This window comes from Coregonus clupeaformis, chromosome 29 (genome assembly GCF_020615455.1).
Source record: "Coregonus clupeaformis isolate EN_2021a chromosome 29, ASM2061545v1, whole genome shotgun sequence".
Taxonomy (NCBI): Eukaryota; Metazoa; Chordata; class Actinopteri; order Salmoniformes; family Salmonidae; genus Coregonus; species Coregonus clupeaformis.
In genome coordinates this window covers 57,514,926-57,537,639 of record NC_059220.1, presented here as the reverse complement: position 1 = coordinate 57,537,639, position 22,714 = coordinate 57,514,926, and the positions used below count along the sequence as shown (strand labels likewise).

At 43.7% G+C, this 22,714-nt stretch overlaps 1 protein-coding gene across 1 annotated transcript in view; it reads left to right on the top strand.

Moving 5' to 3' along the window:
* The window catches only part of zfpm1 (zinc finger protein, FOG family member 1), a 95,445-nt gene that overhangs the window by 58,316 nt on the left and 14,415 nt on the right, over positions 1-22,714 (top strand). Inside the window, exon 4 of the mRNA XM_041890044.1 lies at positions 13,193-13,326. Within this exon, the coding sequence (XP_041745978.1) occupies positions 13,193-13,326 (134 nt within the window). The remainder of the gene's footprint in view (positions 1-13,192; positions 13,327-22,714) is intronic.

Here is a 22,714-nt window from a genome sequence, read left to right as displayed (position 1 = left end):
TTGATTCAGCTGCGGGATCGGGGCACCACCAGTGTAGAGCTTGCTCAGGAATGGAGGCAGGCAGGTGTGAGTGCATCTACACGCAGAGTGAGGCGAAGACTTTTAGAGGATGGCCTGGTGTCAAGAAGGGCAGCAAAGAAGCCACTTCTCTCCAGGAAAAACATCAGGGACAGACTGATATTCTGCAAAAGGTACAGGGATTGGACTGCTGAGGACTGGGGTAAAGTCATTTTCTCTGATGAATCCCCTTTCCGATTGTTTGGGGCATCCGGAAAACACCTTGTCCGGAGAAGACAAGGTGAGCGCTACCATCAGTCCTGTGTCATGCCAACAGTAAAGCATTCTGAGACCATTCATGTGTGGGGTTGCTTCTCAGCCAAGGGAGTGGGCTCACACACAATTTTGCCTAAGAACACAGCCATGAATAAAGAATGGTACCAACACATCCTCCGAGAGCAACTTCTCCCAACCATCCAAGAACAGTTTGGTGACAACCAATGCCTTTTCCAGCATGATGGAGCACCTTGCCATAAGGCAAAAGTGATAACTAAGTGGCTCGGGGAACAAAACATCGAAATGTTGGGTCCATGGCCAGGAAACTCCCCAGACCTTAATCCCATTGAGAACTTGTGGTCGATCCTCAAGAGGCGGGTGGACAAACAAAACCCCACAAATTCTGACAAACTCAAAGCATTGAATATGCAAGAATGGGCTGCCATCAGTCAGGATGTGGCCCAGAAGTTAATTGACAGCATGCCAGGGCGGATTGCAGAGGTCTTGAAAAAGAATGGTCAACACTGCAAATATTGACTCTTTGCATAAACCTAATGTAATTGTCAATAAAAGCCTTTGACACTTATGGAATGCTTGTAATTATACTTCAGTATACCATAGTAACATCTGACAGAAATATCTCATAACACTGAAGCAGCGAACTTTGTGAAGACCAATACTTGTGTCATTCTCAAAACTTTTGACCACGACTGTACACTCTTAAAAGAAAAAGGTGCTATCTAGAACCTTGGGGTTCTTTGGCTGTCCTCATAGGAGAACCCTTTGAAGAACCATTTTTGGTTGCAGGTAGAACCATTTTGGGTTCTACATGGAACCCAAAAGGGTTCTACCTGGAACCAAAAAGCATTATTTCTGGAACCAGAAAGGGTTATTCTATGAGGACAGAAGAAGAACCCTTTTGGAACTGTTTATTTTTTTCTTTAAGTGAAGCTCAAATATTTCTTTAATGAATTGTATTCTTGCTATATTTTGCAGGCCATTGTCTTTATTCTGAAAGGAGTGAAGATGAGGTGTGCGTGTGTGTGGGTGTATGTGTGTGTGTGTGGTGGTATTTCTGTGTAATGGAGTTGGTGTGTAATATAGAGAGTTTGATGAGGGTGGTGTAGAATGAAAGGCAGTGGCTGGGACCCAGTGTCAGACAAGGATAGTATGATACGGTAAAGCTGCTTTTTCATCTAGAATGTGTCCTGCTGCATGATATGCAAAATAAATTATGAAGAGAAAATATATATATTTAGAATGACCTTGCTGGCTGGAGGGTTTGATATTTTCCAAATTCTTGATATGCACACAGTAATCCCTCGTGGCTCCCGGACCGTCACTCCTGTCTCTCCTCCACACACAGAACAGAACAGAACAGACCGAGTGTCATTGAGCTGCAGAATCAGACCCGGAGAACCCATTAGACCGGCAAGCATTGCTGCCTTGCTAGCATTTTACACGATCCTTATCCTCCAGAGTTATTCAAATGACCCCCAATAAAACATTATGATATTATTATTTACCAGGCGGGGTGGATTTTTGTTGGTATCATATTGAATTATAAGGGACCATGGAGAGGCATAGTATATGCATATCATCAATGGCATAAATATTATGCTAATTTATTTAGGGGAGCAGGGGTTGTTGGTGGGGCGGGCGGGGTGGGGGGGGCTCTGATAGGAAGGTGTGTATAGTAGGTTAGGTTTTCTCTCTGTCAGCAGAGAGGGGCTGAATCGGCAGCCCCTCTATAGGAGACCTCTGCAGAGGGAATTAAACAGAGAGAAGAGAGCAGAGGGATGAGGGATGAGCTGAACTGAAGTGGAAAAGGCAGAGGTAGAACTGAGATGGCTCCTGAGAGGTATACCAAAACCTAAGTATTAAAATTCAGTTGACTACTTTTAATTGTTACTTTATTAAAAATGCTGACAATGATTATTATGAAGTGAATCATAAAGCAAATTCATGTACCTAACAGGAAGGTTTGGAACATGCCTTATATTTAGTCGTTTTGGAGGTAAGAGTTTTGGAGACAATATTCTCCTGTGACAGAGAGCTTTTTCCATCACCATTCAGAATATTAAAGTCAGTAACGTTATTTGGAAAATGTGCATTGTGTGACATTTTTTTTTTCTGTGGAAAGATATCCATCTAAGTGGACCTTATTCAAAAGAGTCTTGTGTATCAGGTTGCGGTAAATAACAGTTTTACTGTTGAGTTTTGTTATTTCAGCTTATTGCTTGCAGAAAGCATTGGAGGGATCAAGTGTAGTAGTAAGAAATGTGCATATTGTTTCCCCCCCCAAAAAAAATCTGTAATAGCACCAAACCTTTGGGTCTGCTTCACGGACATCACCAAAAATACCAATCACAATATCTGTTTCTTAGGACAATAATACTTTGTGTCTTTGATCTAGAGGCTGATTCTCAGAACAAGAACACGTGTTTGTTGTGGCCACCAATCAAAGTGATTATTTCATGGAAGAAGAGTACTGATTGTGGTGCTACAGTTAGAATTTCTATAAATTTCTGCAAAGGTGTATATGAAGAGTTTTTTTTCCAAAATGCTATATTCACCAATTTTTCACATTTGTGTTTTTTCATCAGAAATGATTGCTTATGGGTATCTTCATGTTTGTGTAAAATATTACTGTTCTCAGATTGTTAATTCTTATACAACGGGTGAGTCTAATCCTGGACACTGATTGGTTAAAACTGCATTCCAGCCGGTGTCTATTCCACAAGTTACCACCAGCTAAAGCTATGACGTTGAAATGCCTATTTACTCTGTTCCATCTCACAGTTCAATCCACTGTCTCATCAGCCCAGCCAGACAATTTATAAAATAGATCTCCACTGTAAAAAGCATCTAGACATTGTCTCCCATTTCTTTTAAACTAGCAATTGGTTTTCAATAGCGGATCATTTGTATAAACCTTGCTGTCTTTCTCTCTGACATTTGCAACATTGTTTCAATATTGAAATTTGATCTCCAGCTGTCCCATAGTAATGAACGTGTGGGGTCAGGAGTCGGGATGAGACAGACAGGCAGGCAGCTTTTCTCAGCCAGTCGAAATCATGATTCAACATCATTTCTATGGATATATACAAAGACATTTCAATAAAAAAAATTAAACGAAAGGCAGCTAGTTTGAGGTCTTTCTAGCCTCAGTTTGAAGTGATTGTGTTAGATGTGTTGTTGGCTAGCTCCTTTGAACAACAGTGTCCTGACGAGAGAGCACATTTTCTATGCCAGGCGAAATCATGCATCATTAACTCATTGTTATGGATGTATCCAAATAAATGTCACTAGAAAACAGCTTAAACAAATGCAAATGCAGCTACTTTGCTGTTATTCTGGCTGCACTGTTTGACGTGACTGTAAGTTAGTTGGCTAGCTAGCAAGCAAGGGATAAGAACGTGGCCAGCCAGCATGGCAATGGAACATTTAGAACAAAATGTTTTTTTTATGAAAATATGTCAATCATTATTTGAATATGTTGGTAACCCGTTGTATAAAAGTGATAATGCCCTCGAAGCTGGTGTTTGGAGGATATATTTGCATGGTTTGATATTGTGTTTGGTATTTTTGTTGATGTCCATGAAGCAGACCCAAAGGTTTGGTGCTATTAGAGATTTTTTTTGTGGAAAAACAATATGCAAATGTCTTACCACTACACTTGATACCTCCACTGCCTTCTGCAAGTAATAAGCTGAAGAAAAAAAAACTAAACAGTAAAACTCTTATTTACCACAACCTGATACACAAGACTCATTTCCACAGAAATAAAAAATGTCACACAATGCAAATTTTCCAAATAAAGTTACTGACTTTGATATTCTGAACATCACCCGTGCCAATATATCCTCCAAACACTGGCTTCTCTGGCATTCTCACTTAAATAGATTTTGGATGTGTATGAAATATATATATATATATTTTGCAAAACACTATATATCCATTGTTTAGCTGGAATGGAATGTTCGTATCCTGTATATTTTACTGATATGTGGCTGTGATATTCACTTTCCCCCCCCCCCCCCTGTGATCTGGTTGGCAGCGACTGTGGTTGTGTACAGGCAGCCTGTTATCTGAGGGGGAGCAGAGGTACCCAGCATTAGACGGTTAACTCCCGTCTCTACTGCTTGTCTGTACTGGATCTCCAGGGATAGAGGTTTGGACTAGGCTTGAGGGGCTGGGGTGAGGGAGTGTGTTTCACCCTCTGGGGTGAGGTCAGGAATGTAGGTCTGTGGGGAATATTGGTCTCTTGATACGTTCTCAAGCTTCCACAGTAGAGTGATGTACAGAAAGCTAATCACTCATTGTAGTTATTGGCCTTTTGGTTATTGTTTCATGTAACATTTCTATTATAGTAGATTATTTTTGCACTCATTATCACTGGCTCACATTCTCAGAGGATTGTGTTCCTTTTCTCTATGCCCCCTGTTGATACTGTAGAAGTGTACAGTAGCTGTGTTGGTTGCTGGGATTCCTGTAGGCCTGTGTACATACTATAGAGGTTCCACACCTGCTCTGTCTCTACTGTAACCTCGGTTGGTGCGGTGGGCTGTGGGACTGCTGTGGTTGAAAAGAAACTGCAACGGCAACCCAATGTGTGTCACATAAACCACTCTAGGCTGTTTGTGTTTGTGTGTGGCTGACTGTCACTCTGCCATCAAAAGCAAATGAGCTCCCTCTTTAATCTGTTCCTGTGAATAAATATGCTAGCCATTACATGTCTCACCATGGTATAATGAGCTCACTATTTAATGATGGACCTGCTTTAGTTTATTTATCTATAATGAAGGAGCTAGTTAATCCTCAACTCCCCTCTCTATCTCTGTTCCCTACTCTCTCTCTCTCTGCCTTGTCTCTGTGTCACTCTGTTCCCCTCGTGATGATTGATAGGCGAGGGGTATAATCTAAAGGAACATTTCTCACTGCTGTCCCAGCCCTATCAGCCCAGCTGCTCCCATCGCCGATGTGTTAGCGCCTGCTGCCCGAGACAGTGCCATGGTGATTACGACCCTATCAGACGCCTGGCTTCTCTGCATTGCTAGCCCACATCCTGTCCGTCGTACCACGCGTTTCAGTTTGTTCTTTCCCCCTCCTGTCCTCTATCTCTCCCCTGCCAGACTCACACCAGCTTCCCACTCCAGCTCACTGCTCCATTATGTACTGTAGGGTTTAGATCTGATGTATGTGGTAACACTGTCACATGTACTGTGGTGAGCTTGGAGAGGGTGACTGACTGGCCATCTTGGGTTGTGGTGTAGCTAGTAAGAGAGTTATTTCTCATCTCAGTATGTTATGATATGCATCGTTGGCTTGGTGTGCCCAAATGGAAGTATCTCTGGAATGACTGAATGTCCATACAGAACCTCCTCCACCCTGAGTCGATGAATTAGCACCAGGAAATGGGCATTTCTGAGACCTTTTTCCATGTTCTCCTCTCACAACATTTCCTCATACAGTAGGTTTCTCTCACATGGCTGTTAATACAGTAGGAACAAAGTAGCCATTTTAGGAAGTGGAACAAGAGCAGACTCAATTGTCTCTCCTCCGTTACTGGTACTTCCTTTTGCTTACCTGTGATTACTGTATATTACAGGAAGCCACTATTATGTTTAGACATTGTTGGCTCTTTTTAGGCACAAACACAAACCTGCACTATTATTATATAGCACCTTAGGCCTTCTAACTTTAGCTAGTGAATCTGAACATGGCCCTGACCATAAAGCTTCATTCTCTAACACCAACTTTTCAGGTTTTTTCCAAGTCTACATCCTGACACAGCTATGATTGAAATGTCCTTCATGAAGCCAGAAGGAGTTGTTGAAGTGGAGTTAATGATTGAATTAATTATCGAAGTCACATACCGTACAATTAATTTTGTGGCTTTGCCCGAGTCTTTTTTTCCTCCATCTATGCAGAGAGAATGTTGAGAAACATTTTCTAATTAATTTATGTGTGATTATCAGGAGAGTTTCTTGAAGGTCTCCACTTTCAATTTATGAAAGGGTAGCAGTGGAGTTAGGGGAGGCTGGAAGAGATGGAGGCAAACACACACGCACACACACACACACACACACACACACTCACTCACTCACTCACTCACTCACTCACTCGCACACACAGTCTCTCTTTCTCTCCCTCTCTTTAAAGGGGAGTTTTGGTGCAGCTCATGGGTAGCAGTGGTGTCTTGATCAGATCTAACCCTTCTCCCCTGTCCGTGACCCTCCAGTCATACTGCTGCCCTCGGCCCCAACAATGTTGCTCTGTTTCACAGCTCTCTCTATTGGTACAGTACAGCCACCTGGAGACAGAGGCATTGGGACACTTAGAAAAAAAGGGTTCCAAAAGGGCTCTTTGCCTGTCCCCATAGGAGAACCCTTTTTGGTTCCAGGTAGAACCCTTTTGGCTTCCATGTAGAACCCTCTGTGGAAAGGGTTCTACATGGAACCAAAAAGGGTTCTAACTGGAACCAAAATGGTTCTACCTGGAAACAAAAAGGGTTCTGCAAAGGGTTCTCCTATGGGGACAGCTAAAGAACCATTTGTTAGGTTCTAGATAGCACCTTTTTTTCTAAGAGTAGTACATTTAACCAAGCCACTATTTATGATGACATGGTCTTCTTTACATTACCTTGGGCTCCCTGCTGGCTGTGTTTTTAGAGTGATAAAGTAGCATATACTTAAAGCATAAGCGCTGCATAAGAGAATGCTACAGTACTAGTCATGTATCTCTATCACAGGCTCTTATCGCAAATAAACGTATTCAACCACTGGGCTTTTGAACTCAAAATGAAGTTTTGCATGTGAATGTCAGGTTTCTTCACATTTCTGTCTGTATTCCCAGGGGTACATTTTGTCAACACTGCCTTTCCACCCTGGCTTACACATATTTCCCCCCATTTTGTTTTAAGTTATTTTATCTTATTTAACATATTTGGATTTTGCATGTTTGGCATCTGCTCTTTCCTAGTGTATGTATTTTGCAGATAAAAGTTCAGCAGTGCAGTTAAGAGAAATTAGTTGGGTAAACAGTTGTAAATGTCAATGATAAAGTTCTGTTGAAGCTCATCTGATTAGCTTGGCGACGCAGGTGTCTTATCTTTGCTGTGCAACAGAGGGTAAAATGGAAATGATTGCGTCCTGAGCATGAGATGCATATCCCAGAAATTTGTATATTTTGAACTGAATCGCTGCTGGACCTGAAGGACTGTGTTAGAGAGCGTAGGTGGAAAACCATGCCTTTTCTATATCCTGACTGGAGGAGTGGGCACTCCTTTATTTCTTTCTTTCTTTCTTTCTTTCTTTCTTTCTTTCTTTCGTTCTTTCGTTCTTTCGTTCTTTCGTTCTTTCGTTCTTTCGTTCTTTCGTTCTTTCTTTCTTTCTTTCTTTCTTTCTTTCTTTCTTTCTTTCTTTCTCTCTCTCTCTCTCACAGACACACCGATATTGTGACTGTTAGCTCTGATGTTCTCGCCAAGCCTGCACCGTAGGGCTCCTGTGTACCGGTAGCGACCCATCTCCTTTCCTCAGTTGTGAGGTGCAGAGAGGGGGAGCCCCCATGCTGAGTGAGTAGGGAAGAAAGCTCAGGGATTTGTCATTCAGCAGAGGTTAAACCCCAGCTATTAGTGCGGGGTCGGAGTGCGGCCCTGATAAAGACTTCCTGTTGTACTGTGTCAAAAAATCAATGGCTCCGCAGCGATGTGCTAATTTGATATCAACAATAGCCTTTTAAAAAATCAATTAGCCCTGATAGAGGAGAAGATGGTGTTGGGGAATAGGGGAGAGCCTGCTACAGAGGGTTGTGTAACTATTTTTTACTCATTGAGATCCAATCAGATGACTGAGTCCTTTTGAGCATGCTCGACTCCCATAGGACAGTGCAGATGATCATGCGTGTTGTTTTGCAAACGTGACGACTAGTACAACGCTAGGTTAGGTTGGCCTGTTGTAACGTTGATGTAAGGTTGGTGATGTCATTCATTGCACAATACCTCAAAGTTCTTGTCCACCTGTGCAATTTAATAGACAATGAACTACTGCACAGAGACAGGTGTGTCCAATAGTCTCATGAATTGTTGAGAATGAATACATAAGTGTAAGCTATGTATTTGACCTGTACCAGGAAGTGCTACTGTATCTCTTTCTCATAACATTGTTTGGGTTATCTAGGCTGAACTCCAGTGCCCCTATAGTACTGTACAGTAAACTACAGTTGTAGGTATTATGTTAACATGGTATAACTAACAACCCCTTTGAATGATCCATGGTGGTGTTGGTTTACTCATAGGGGCATGTAAGGGGCAGAATCTCACTGTTCACTGCCGTCATGTCAATCTGACAGACTTGTCAAACAATTTTCAGGTGTCTGTTAGCACGTATGTATTTTTCTCTGCTTGAATAGGATGTTTATGCTACGTTCGTAACCAAGTGGGAAGTTGGAATTTACCACATACGACTGGGAAAAATCCACTTAAACGGCCCTCAAACTGGTAATTCTAATGGGAAACTTTTTTTATCATCCTGAGCTCCCACTTCTCCCACATGCTGACCTCTGATGTCAATTACTAAGGAAATTACCTCGATAACAGCATTTTCGGCAGTTAAATGCAACAACAAAACATTATTTATGAAAAAGCAATCTATTAATATGGGTTTTGAACACTATAATTTGTTTATAATCACAATAGCTGTACTTTTAGTTTATGGTTTATGCAGCTTGCTGGCCATTAGCTAATCAGTGTTTCTCAACGAGGTCAAAGCACGTGAATGCATACAACTGGTATTTACGACTTCACAACTGGTAAATTCCCACCTCCCGCTTGGTTACGAACGCAGCATTACCTGAAGGTTTCTTTGTTCCTCTTGAAGGGTTCAGAGAGGAAGTGAATTTGCATGAATCTGTTAAATTGCCCACGTGCTATGAGGTCACAATCCTTGAGGGTCTATAAGAAAATAACACATCTAAACATGTGAAGCTAATAGATTTTTTATACAAATGTATGGCCTCGCTTTTGCAGTATTCTCCCTCCTGTCCTCCCTCTCCCTCCTACCCTCTCCCTCCTAAACTCCCTCTATCCCCCTCTGTCTACTCATCGGGTAATTGCATTAGTCATTTCATTAACGATAGGGTGATTGTTTTATTGTCTGCTGTTGTAAAATAGACAGGACGCCCCAGTGGCTGGTGAAGCAGCCATATTGATAAGGCTTTGTGTGGACACTGCCAGAGTGGAGCTCTATTGATAAGGCTGGCTGCTAGGTCTGTGTGGACTGTGGTTCAGGATCCCTATTGATAAAGCCTGGTCTTGCCTGTGTTTTGTGGGCACTGGTCACGCAGTAGCGTGGATAATGTCTGTGATCCAGACCATGGATATTCTTGAGGTCTGCTGTGTGGGGGTATAGAGATGTGTAGAGCCGAGGAGAGGGGCCAGCATATCAGGCGGAGCGGCCAAGCAGCAGGGCATTGAACAGGGCTGTGGGGGTGTAGAGATGGTGTAGAGCCTCTACAGAGGGGCCAGTATCAGGCCGAGAGGCGATTGCAGGGCATTGAGCAATATTGATAAGAGCCCCAGGTCATTATGGGGGTTTGCGGTGTGCGGTAGTGGTAATTAGCAGGGATTAGGATGGTAGGAGGCCCTGCGTAGCGTAGCACAGTGCTAACCTGTAGGGATTACCCATGTGCAGTGATTAAAATGGGCCTCATGATCACTCCTCAGTGGGAGGATGAAACTGATCTTGAATTTAAAGCCACCTGTTGAATGGTGTGCCCGGGCAGCTGACTGTGCGTGGGCAACATAGTACTGGGCCTTGCCATCCAGGTTACCTCCCTGTGGTACAGTTGGCAGAGAGCGGGGAACGGGGCAAGGCAGGACATGGAAGGAGGATGGAATATTTGTAGGTTCTAATCACTGACACTCAGTGTGGTCTCTGTATTTCTTCACAAAGGTAAAATCCCAGCAGACAATTTCACAATTAGGTTAATGGTGGTGGTCATGCTGATAAGGCATCATGTGACCGAGGCCAGCCAATATCAGGGCAGCAGACTGGACATTGATGGAGTGTTGAGATTAGGTGGTCAGAGTGTGATCTGGCCAGGGGTGATGGGAGATAGGCCTGGACACTGGACTTCAGCCTCGCTGATGTGGACAGGAGACTTACACAAACTAATAGCTAACAGAGACATGGACATATGACCTGTATAGTCTTCAGCATTTCAAGGGAATTAAAGTAATTTTAGCTTCAGAGATTTAGTTTGATCATGAGTGTGTTAGCCCTGTGCAGTTTCATACAGTAGCTTTCAGTGTGTTCAAATAAATAGATAGTGGTATGTTCTAGACGGGCTCATTGTAATGGCTGGAATGGAATTAATGGAACGGTATCAAACACATCAAACATATGGGAACCAGATGTTTGACTCCGTTCCATTAATTCCATTCCCCCCATTACAGTGAGCCCATCCTCCTATAGCTCCTCCCACCAGCCTCCACTGAGTAACACACTCATACACAAATTCACAAGCTTGATTTGTTCCCATCTCCTTGTCACTACTGCTCCTTCATTTTTTCCCTCCCTCCAGCTCCTCCACTCCTCCCTCTCTCACTGCCTCCCCCTCTCTCTCCTCCACCCCTCCCTCTCTCCCTGCCCCCCCCTCTCTCTCCTCCACCCCTCCCTCTCTCCCTGCCTCCCCCTCTCTTTCTCCCACTCTTGGCTGTGGGAAAGCCATTTTTATCAGCGTCTGTCTGTTGTTCTCTGGTGGGGATAGATACAGGGAAGATAGATGAGTGTTTTGACATGGAGAGTGTTAGACAAACACTCTTATCAGCCCGGCACTTTAGCCCGACCCCCGGAAGAGAAGCTGAACCATGGAGGAGATCCAGGGGGGGTGAGGAGAGGGGGAGCACAGAGCAACAGAATCAACATGGAGGGAGAGGGACAGCCGAACTTGGTGTTACACAGCAGGTTCCAATTGTACTGCACTGTAGAGCACCATGGCTACAGGGGCTGTGTCATAGGACAGCTTACTGTAGGTACTAGACTAAGTGAATTTCGAGATCTCTTTCCCAATCATTCCTTTATGAGAGACGTGTGTTTTTGTTGAAGCTTTTGAGATCCTACTTTTGAGATCCTACTCTGTGTGATTGTAAGGGATATCAGTGTGATAGTGAAGGGCTCTCCTCCTCAGTGGCCTGAGTCTCCCTCTGTTCTAGTCTCACACTAAAGCCTTGACTCCCATGTCTGTTTCTCAGTTATCTCCTAAGAGGAAGTACAAAAGTTTCCTTGGTTTTGGCCAACTCCTCCTCAGTCCGCTCTGTGCTCATGGCAACACCACACTCTCCCTAGTGTTGGAATCACCAGAGCTCTGGCCATTACATGACATAGATTTGTGGTCCTCTGTAGCTCAGCTGGTAGAGCACGGCGCTTGTAACGCCAAGGTAGTGGGTTCGATCCCCGGGACCACCCATACACAAAAATGTATGCACGCATGACTGTAAGTCGCTTTGGATAAAAGCGTCTGCTAAATGGCATATTATTATTATTATTATTATTAGGGATGGGCAACTTTGATGGGAGTGGGGGCCACCAAAAAATCTGTACTCATTATGAGGGGCCGCAGTGGCTCGCGGGTCTGCGTACCCACATCCATTAACTCTCTTAAAGGTTTTCCACGCTCAACAGTTTCCTGTGTGTATCAAGAATGGTCCACCACCCAAAGGACATGCAGACAACTTGACACACATGTGGGAAGCATAGGAGTCAACATGGGCCAGCATCCTTGTGGAACACTTTTGACACCTTGTAGAGTCCATGCCCCGACTAATTAGTATACTCAGTGTGTATTTTCATTTTCCACACTATGAGGTTGGAACAATACTGTGAAATTGTGAAAATGCTGATAATGCCCTTTTAGTGTAAGAGCTGTTTGAAAAGACTGCCTGAAATGTCAGCCTGTTTTGGTGGGATGGGGCTTAGTTAATAGACCAATAAGAGAGTTCCAAACCTCTCAGCCAATAACAGCTAGTTTTCAGTTTTCCCCTCCCCACTCAGACCACTCGCAGACAGTCCTAGCAAAATTCTTGCTTGAGAAAATAAGCTATTTATGTTTCTTTTTGACCATTGTAATTGAAAAAATTACAGTAAGGTACTTCATTGTTACCTAGAAATGATTTGATATTGAGATAAAAACATCTGCATTGGACCTTTAACTAAAAGCATTATACCAGTAGCCAGGGCAGGCAATAACCTTTTGGGGGCCCTAAGCGAGATTTGTTTGGGCCTACCTCGCAGGCAAAACATTTTACTGGCCCTGGTATTGACGGCTGAGATATTATTTTAAAATGTAAAGTTCATTTCCTGCAATTTTGCCATGGGGCATAGAGAACATTTTTGTAGTTGAACAGCTAATTACCTGCAATTATATCAATTTTGCCATTGGGTGGAGAGAAATGTCTGTAGTTTTTAAGCTATTTTACTGCAATTTAACACATTTTGCCTGGGCTTATGCCATGTTAATATGATATCTGAGAGAGAGTGAATAACAAAATGAATGGGGGCCCCCTGGAGGTCAGGGCCCCTGGGCACTTGCCCTGCGTGCCTGGTCGGTATTTGGACATGATTACTTAAGTTTAGATAGCTGGCTAGACTAACTTACCAATTAAAAAATGGTTAGCTGACTAATTGAATGACTGTCAATAACTGACATAACATGAGAAAAACTGCTGATGCACAACCAAATTTCAAAATTGCACCTTGTGTATTCTACTATTATAACTCTGAACAGTAAATTGAGACCCGACTGAGTTGGTTTTGTTTGGCTGTGTATCTTGTTTGCTTGTGGGACCTGGGTGACTTAGTCTGTCTCTCCCTCTCTTCTATCTCTCTCTTCCCTTTCTCTTCTCTCATTCTCTCTGTAGATGATCTGGAGCTAAGTGATGATACTGCTGATCCCAAGGTCCTGGCCCGCAGAGACCTCACCACTGACACACTATGGGGACCATACGCTGGGATCGTCCAATCAGAACAGGCTAAAGTTGACCAGGTGTCAGAGGTGAGAGTTCAAAGTGCATGGAGGCAGAGGTTAAAGGTCAAGGGGTGGGTTGGGAAGGGGGTTGTTCAATGGAACAGGAAATAAATAAAATGCCTTATCAACCATAGATCTGTCAGTGGTGGGAAATGGAAAAATCTGTGTTTGTGCGCTCCTATTACCCTTGTGTGTGTGTGTGTGTGTGTGTATGGTGTGTGCGTGGTTCTATTACCACATGAACAATCACTATGTAGATTTTTCTTGGGAAATGTTAGACAAGATGTTCCTCTTGCTGGAGTTGTCTCTTATTCATCATGTGCTGAAAGTCCAACTAATCATGTGATGCTGAGCTGTGAGAGTTGTCCTGGCACTGACCAGATACAGATACCATAACATTGCGCACTCACACGCACACACACATTCTCTGGACTGGGTCAAATACTTTTTAAAGCTTTGTAGTCCATGCTCTATTCCAAAATGTATAGCAGCCCTTTGCGATGCCATTATTAAACAAGGCAACAGTAAACATGTCGTCCCCCATGCCTGATGCAGCGCCCCCCCCCCTTGGGCCAATTGAGATATCGCGTGTGACTAACAAATTTCAGTTATTGGGTATGACCACAGATTATCCATCATATTGACCAGATATTCAAGTGGCCGCTCCAACAATGAAAATAAATGTATTCAAAAATGGAAGGTAGTTAGCCTGGGTACCACTCTCTTTAGCTAATCCACTCCCTGTACTCCATGTCATGTGCCAAAGAGACTGGCCTTTCTGCCATCTTCAAATATTAACTTTCGATCATTAATGAACAGAGGATTTGATCCTGATTCAATCACCCTCATAGCTATCCAATCACACATTGTCTTACATCAGATAACGCGTCGATTCAGCCTGCACTGATCTGTCTCGTATCTCGCAAAGGGTAATGGGATAGATCAGAAGTAGTCCGGCTACAATGGGTTGCCATCTGATTGGTCGAGTAGGCGGGCCTTCTGACTTTGTGGCTGTGGTAATTAGTGACGACCAGTCTCTTTGGCACTGACAAGGAGTGGAATGTTAGCTAAAGAGACTGGTACTCAGACATATATGGCAGTAGGGAGGAGGCAAGATCAGGTGGGACCATTCTAGCCAATGAGAGGGCAGTATTGTGAACAATAGGCACAACTCCGATATAAAGTGTTTTTTCTCAAAGTTGGCGGGATGTCACGTGTCCTACATATCAGTACACTCATAACAACCAAAGCGCTATGAAAATTATATTTGATCAAATAAGCCACACGTAGTAAATAAGCCATTCAATGTTTTGTTAACCAAATTCCACACTCTCATTGACCTCCATATAAAAACTCCTCGCTTGGTGAGAAAAAAAGGAGAAAAAAACACCACCTGCTGGAGAAGACAGATTTGGGCCCAGCTATCCCTCTCGCTTCGTCTCTTCCTCTCTGATGTGACGCACACATTTCAGTGAATTACTATAGCTCCCGCCTTGGGCCAATCAGTGTGATTTTGTAAATGCCGGATCTCTATGGCAAGACCCATCATTCACTCAAGTTTTGTCAGAATCGGGCCAGTGCTGTCTGAGATATCGCGTGTGACTAAAGTACAAACGGACGGGCGGTTGGAGACCGATCCACAGTCCCGTATGTACTCCTCAAAGGATTAATAAATATAGGAAGACATTACTATCACTATTGCTATGTTATTATACCTGAATTACCATTCATGTTTCTCTGAGGGACCGCTCCTCTCCTGCCTTGTCTCATCCTCATGTATCCATGAGCCTGACTGACACACTGGTCTTGCAGCTTCTCCTTTCCTCTCCCAGCTGCAGCCCAGCCAGCCAGCCAGCCCCTCTCCTCTCTTCTCCCTAGACGTCCGATTGTATTTTATCTCTGCATGGCGCCATCCTCCTGGACAACAAACGCCAATGATTGATTTCGGGTTGATAGGCTCTCATTTCTAAGATTTAGTTCATTATCTGAATTTCTGAGTCCAAACACACCCATCACCTATATCTGTCACTTCCTCCCTTCCTCTGCTCATCTCTTTCTCTCACTTCCTCCTTTTTATTATGTTCAAGAAGACTACGTCTCAATGAAGTTTCTCGATGATTCTCGGCTTTGACCATCTCTTTTGAATTCTCACCCTCTGTCTCACCTCCCTCCCCCCTCCACCCTGCTATCTGTGAGTTTAAGGAGTGAGGAGTAGTATCAGGAGGAGATAGTGGGTTTAATCTCACATTCCGCCTGTGTCTCCCACTGTCACTCCACTCTCCTCGTCCCACAGTTCCCCGCCAGGCCGCCAACTCAGGAGTCAGTAGGGGTGAGGGTTACCCTCAGTACAGTAGATTCACCGCCACGCAGCCATTCATCTCTATGTCTGCTTGTCCATGATTGTTTTCCAGCTGAGTTCTCTTCTCTCCCTCTATTTGTAATTCTAGTAGAGGCACAATTAATCTGGCTGTGCCTGATTGTTGCCATCTACTGTGTGAAGATTCAACATTGACAACCTGAACAAAATTCCAAATACCCAGTTTACACAGGTTTGGTTTCCTTTGCTGTCATTGAAATAGATGTATTACCAACCAGCTTGGTCAGCCAAGTATGAAACATTGTGTGTAGGGAATGAAATAAAGGATTACCAGTTTCGGCCTCAAGATTACGTTTCTTTAACAGAAAAGAGACATTCAGTGCTGATGTGTTGGCTTCATGGCAGTATGCAGTGTGCTGTCCAGTCAGTGTGACCTCCTCCCTGTCCCCTCCCACCTCAGACCTGTCCCAGCGGTGGTGTCATGCAGCCGGCGGCAGCCATGGTGGTGGCCGTGGTGTCTCTGGAGCCCTGGGGCTCTGCCTCTCATCACATCACAGGGTGACTTGGCACCACCCACCTGGCCTCGCCTGTCCTGGCAGCCCTGCAGATCCATGCCAAACCTGCCTGCTCTGCTCTGCCTTCTCTGAGCAAATGTGCTTCTTATTTGGTCTGGCCAGATAAGCTATCAGTTTAATACGGGGCCTACCCTTTAATACTTTGAAACAAGCGTTCACTTTGAACACCCACACACAAAGCACACTAGCACACTCTCACACAACAAACATAGATCCTAGCTAATATAAGGTCTGTTCTTTTTTGATCCGATATACATTTCATGCTTGTTTGATGTAGTCTTTTTTTTTTTCATTTGCATCTCTTGAGATGTACGGTGCGTAATAATGTTTACTGACGATTTACGCCCTGTAGCCTTGACATCTGTACCTATGAAATGTTTAGAAAAAATTATTCAAAAACAAATTCTCATCCCAATTAGACTCAAACCAATTCACCTACCGTGCCTCCAGGGTTGTTGATGATGCGTTACTGGTCATGCTGAACAATATCTACGAACATTTAGAAAAGGCAAATAGTCTAGTGAAAATTGTATTCATTGACTTCAGTAGCGCATTTAACACCATCCAACCCCACCTACTGGTGGACAAGTTTGTGAATTTGGGTGTCAACTCTCTACTGATCAAGTGGATAAATAGTTTCCTTGTGAATCATACTCAACAAGTGAAGTTTAACTCAGCCATCTCTACATCTAGAACGGTGAATACGGGAGCCCCTCAAGGTTGTGTACTTTCACCGATACTATACACACTGTACACAAACGATTGTCAAGCCTCTGACGCAGCCCACAAATGTTTTAAATATGCAGATGACACCGCTGTTGTGGGTGAAATTGAAATAAATGTTAAGAAAACGAAAGAGATGGAAATTGATTTCAGAAGGAACAAAACTACACTACCCCCTATGAAGATCAATGGGGAATCAGTCGATAGAGTGACCACATATACAGTGGGGGAAAAAAGTATTTAGTCAGCCACCAATTGTGCAAGTTCTCCCACTTAAAAAGATGAGAGAGGCCTGTAATTTTCATCATAGGTACACGTCAACTATGACAGACAAAATGAGAAGAAAAAAAATCCGGAAAATCACATTATAGGGTTTTTTAATGAATTTATTTGCAAATGATGGTGGAAAATAAGTTTTTGGTCAATAACAAAAGTTTCTCAATACTTTGTTTATATACCCTTTGTTGGCAATGACACAGGTCAAACGTTTTCTGTAAGTCTTCACAAGGTTTTCACACACTGTTGCTGAGATTTTGGCCCATTCCTCCATGCAGATCTCCTCTAGAGCAGTGATGTTTTGGGGCTGTTGCTGGGCAACACAGACTTTCAACTCCCTCCAAAGATTTTCTATGGGGTTGAGATCTGGAGACTGGCTAGGCCACTCCAGGACCTTGAAATGCTTCTTACGAAGCCACTCCTTCGTTGCCTGGGCAGTGTGTTTGGGATCATTGTCATGCTGAAAGACCCAGCCACGTTTCATCTTCAATGCCCTTGCTGATGGAAGGAGGTTTTCACTCAAAATCTCACGATACATGGCCCCATTCATTCTTTCCTTTACACGGATCAGTCGTCCTGGTCCCTTTGCAGAAAAACAGCCCCAAAGCATGATGTTTCCACCCCCATGCTTCTCAGTAGGTATGGTGTTATTTGGATGCAACTCAGCATTCTTTGTCCTCCAAACACGACGAGTTGAGTTTTTACCAAAAAGGTCTATTTTGGTTTCATCTGACCATATGACATTCTCCCAATCCTCTTCTGGATCATCCAAATGCACTCTAGCAAACTTCAGACGGGCCTGGACATGTACTGGCTTAAGCAGGGGGACACGTCTGGCACTGCAGGATTTGAGTCCCTGGCGGCGTAGTGTGTTACTGATGGTAGGCTTTGTTACTTTGGTCCCAGCTCTCTGCAGGTAATTCATTAGGTCCCCCCGTGTGGTTCTGGGATTTTTGCTCACCGTTCTTGTGATCATTTTGACCCCACGGGGTGAGATCTTGCGTAGAGCCCCAGATCGAGGGAGATTATCAGTGGTCTTGTATGTCTTCCATTTCCTAATAATTGCTCCCACAGTTGATTTCTTCAAACCAAGCTGCTTACCTATTGCAGATTCAGTCTTCCCAGCCTGGTGCAGGTCTACAATTTTGTTTCTGGTGTCCTTTGACAGCTCTTTGGTATTGGCCATAGTGGAGTTTGGAGTGTGACTGTTTGAGGTTGTGGACAGGTGTCTTTTATATTGATAACAAGTTCAAACAGGTGCCATTAATACAGGTAACGAGTGGAGGACAGAGGAGCCTCTTAAAGAAGAAGTTACAGGTCTGTGAGAGCCAGAAATCTTGCTTGTTTGTAGGTGACCAAATACTGATTTTCCACCATAATTTGCAAATAAATTCATAAAAAATCCTACAATGTGATTTTCTGGATTTTTTGTTGACGTGTACTTATGATGAAAATCACAGGCCTCTCTCATCTTTTTAAGTGGGAGAACTTGCACAATTGGTGGCTGACTAAATACTTTTTTCCCCCACTGTATATGTGGTCACTCTATCGACTGATTCCCCATTGATCAAAATTCCCTGGGAATCAAAATGGACAATAAACTAAAATTCATTGACTGTGCCTTTGCAAAGGTAAATAAATTGCAACAGAGAACGTTTTTTTGACGCAAACTGAACCATTTTCATGTCGACCGCCATATCTTACAAATGTTCTATAAATCTGTCCTGCAGAGTGTGCTGTCCTTTGGTCTGATATGCATGTTTGGAAACATGCGAGTGCAAGACCTAGTCAAGCTTCAGTGCTTGATTAAGACGGCTGGAAGGATAAGATCAAGAATCAGCCATCAACCTGTACACAAAACTCATCCTCCTAAAACTTAAAAGCATTTTACAGGACAGTACTCATCCCCTTCACTCAAAATTCAGTCACAGCAGCAGCCGGACAAGGGGAAGAGATTTCTTCAAAATAAAATTAAAACAGATAGATATGGGGACTCTTTTATTCCAACAGCCATTAGGCTGTATAATAGATAGTCTGTTGGTCCCTCCATTATACAGCATATTGCACTTTCACTTTAAATGTGTAGCTATAGCACTTTCAAGGAATTATATGGTGTAGTTTCTGTGTTTTCATGTTTTATGTACTGGCTTTTTAAGCACATGACCAAATGAATTTCCCCCTGGTGGGATAATAAAATTGATCTGAATCTAATCAGGTTGCTTTAGATTCCTGGGAGTTTTTAGTTCAGTGAACATGTCCTCATCTCATGGCAACTGAGGTCAAATGCTTCACCTCCCTCCTGATTGGATCACACACAGATTTTATAATAATATGTTTCTTATGATTGGATCACAAATTGATCAAATTAGGAAGTTTTTTCTTCTGACTGAAGTGAAAAGATACATCATGAGATGCATAACCAGACCCCCCTGTTATGTAGTGATGATTTGTTGGTAGCAAACAAGTTACAATAACTTCAGAATAAAATTGCTTCAACAAGGGAAAGAGAATAGTTCAACCTCAGTTTGATTGATACTCATCCAAACCAGCTTTTGCCGAGCACGAACTACCGCAAGAGCAACTTAACTTACACATCGCTTTCGTTCCCCTCTCTTCCCCCTCCTGTCTTTCGCGGAAACGAAGCCTAGAGGCAGGATCCTAGAAGGAGTGTAGAGTTCAAAGCGTTATCACGAGTGGAACGTCTTTTCATCATGTTTTAGAAACAAGCGTTCGCACTAATCCCCCAATAATCTCTCCAGGAGAACTCCAGCGATAAGGCGCGCCACCCAGGGCTTTCAAACACACTTTTGGGGAGTCTGTATCTCCCCCTCACTGCTCTGTCGTTCCATAGGAAGGACAAGTGAAGGTGAGCACCCTCTCAATCTCTCTCTTTCTCTCTCTCTAGCAGTGTTTGTTTACCTCTTGGTAAATCTCTCCAGTTGATCTGAAATGATCAACAGAGGACCGTCTACAGCACCCTACTGCACTCCACCCCCTCAAATTAGATCTTAATTAAAACAGTCGCTCCAGAAGACCCAAAATCTGTAATTTAGCACTTGTCACCCTCTTCATCGCTCCTGAATGTTTCTGATAATAAAGTGCACTGAACTATCTTGATTCTTGATGGCAGACTTGTTGAGAGCATTTCCATGTATGCTTTCATTGGCAACAAGGCCCTAAGGTTGTGCTACAGGCCTGAGAGTTCACATAGAGCCCACAGGAGGACCAGGGAAACTTGATACTAAACCCATCATCAGCCACTTCCTCACCAATCTAAATAATCTCTGTCTTTTCCTATGTCTTCCTGCCTCTGACAGACTCTGAGACGTTGTGCAATAGTGAGAGGTAGGGACCAGGTGACCAAAGAAGTGGACTGAGTAGAGGCAAATGGAGAGGCAAAGGGGAGAAAGAGAAATGATAGGAATGAGCATTGGCAAAAGCCAGCAAAGGAAGAAGGCAATGCCAGAGAGGGAGAGGGAATGGAAAGAGGTGGGAATGGGGAGATGGAGTTGATGGGGAGGGGTGCTCATTCTCATCACTCAGTCCCTGTGACTGGGCTGGTATCTGCATCTCGCTGTCATCTGCGCTGGCTTCTGCGGGGTGGAGAGTGGAGGAGAGAGGAGAGAGGGAAAACCTTCCTCTATCTCTGAGGCTTATCTCCGGCAGTTCAGGAGCCCGCTTTCCAAGAGTGCCTCATTTTCAAATCTCTTATCTCGCCCGTTTTAAGTTTGATATTTTTACATGTCATTTGCATGCAGCTCATCAACCTTTTCTTGGAGGTGTCTGTAGATATGTGTGGCTGGGCATGAGCGGTGTGTGTTTTTCTATGTTAGCTTGTTGTGTATGATTCGTTTTTTTAGTACACTAAGCGCATGTATTAATACGCACGTGTATTTGTGTTAGAGAAATGTAGTGTGTATGTATGTGTGGTGTGTGTGTGTGTGTGTTCGTACCCGTGTGTGTGTTAATTAGTGTGTGTGTTGAGAGAGAGAGAGAGTGTGTGTGAGAGGTGGATGAGAGTAGGTTTCTGATGTTTATCTTCCTTCCTTTTCTTCTCTGTATTTTTGGAGGATTCACAGTGACCTCTTTGTTTGGGACAGTGAGTACCCCCTCCATTCCCCCCTTTCGGGAAATAAAACATTTCCTGTAGGGGAGAGATTGAGAGAGAAGGGCAGACAGAGGGGTAGGAATGAGAAAAGGAGGGAGGGACAGGAATGGGAAAGAAAGAGGGATGAGAGAGAGCTTGATTAGCCATACAATACTGTAGAGAGGGAGGGGTGGGAGAGGGCTTGATTAGCCATACAGTACTGTAGAGAGGGAGGGGTGGGAGAGGGCTTGATTAGCCATACAGTACTGTAGAGAGGGGGGGGTGGGAGAGGGCTTGATTAGCCATACAGTATTGTAGAGAGGGAGGGGTGGGAGAGGGCTTGATTAGCCATACAGTACTGTAGAGAGGGAGGGGTGGGAGAGGGCTTGATTAGCCATACAGTACTGTAGAGAGGGAGGGGTGGGAGAGGGCTTGATTAGCCATACAGTACTGTAGAGAGGGAGGGGTGGGAGAGGGCTTGATTAGCCATACAGTACTGTAGAGAGGGAGGGGTGGGAGAGGGCTTGATTAGCCATACAGTACTGTAGAGAGGGAGGGGTGGGAGAGGGCTTGATTAGCCATACAGTACTGTAGAGAGGGAGGGGTGGGAAGATTAAGAGGTAAATGGGAGGATGGGGCGAAAGAGAGCGAGAGTACGTGAGGGAGAAAGAGTATGAATGAGGACCAAGCCAGCCCCAATGGTCAAGAGACCTATGGTGGAACTCAGTGGAAGTCAGTTGAACAGGCCAGGAAAGGAGAGACACTATTCTACCTTCCTGTTCTTTTCCTCTCTGTCTGTCCAGCTGTTTCTGCTTCATACAGTACATTCAAGCACCCTTGGATGACATCATTATACAGGATGCACATATTGAAATAGAAGATTGACCAATCAATCCATTGGGTTTCTCTGTTTCTCATGGGTCCACAGAGAACAGTATTCTAAAATTGCTTTAATCGCCAGGGAATATTAAGCAAATTATGGTAGCAATGATGTGTATGTAAACCGTGAAAATCTACGTAGTACATATACTACTCTAAAGAGTTGATAGTGGTATGAAGGCTTAATCTACTGGAGGATGGGGGAGGCATTTTATTATTTCCTCTGCTTTAATTGAACCATATATAAAGCTGAATTGATCTGAGTCGAGGTTAGACTTGGGGTTAGTTCATGGAAAGGTTCATTTCCACCTCCCAGAGGAGAGCGTCTGGGGAGAGAGAAAATTATATTTTCATTTTATACTCAGCAACGACCAGGCTACGGAATGAACGAATAGAGAAATGAAATCAGCCGAGCATCATTTGCATTCAAGTTTTATCGGCGTGAGAGGAGGGCGTTTTTAGGAGTGATAAGGAGAGGGTGTCGCAGGCTGCACTGGAGGTGGGGGGGGTGAGGTGCATGCGCACTAAGGCTTTGTGTGTGTGTGTGTTGAAGGTGGA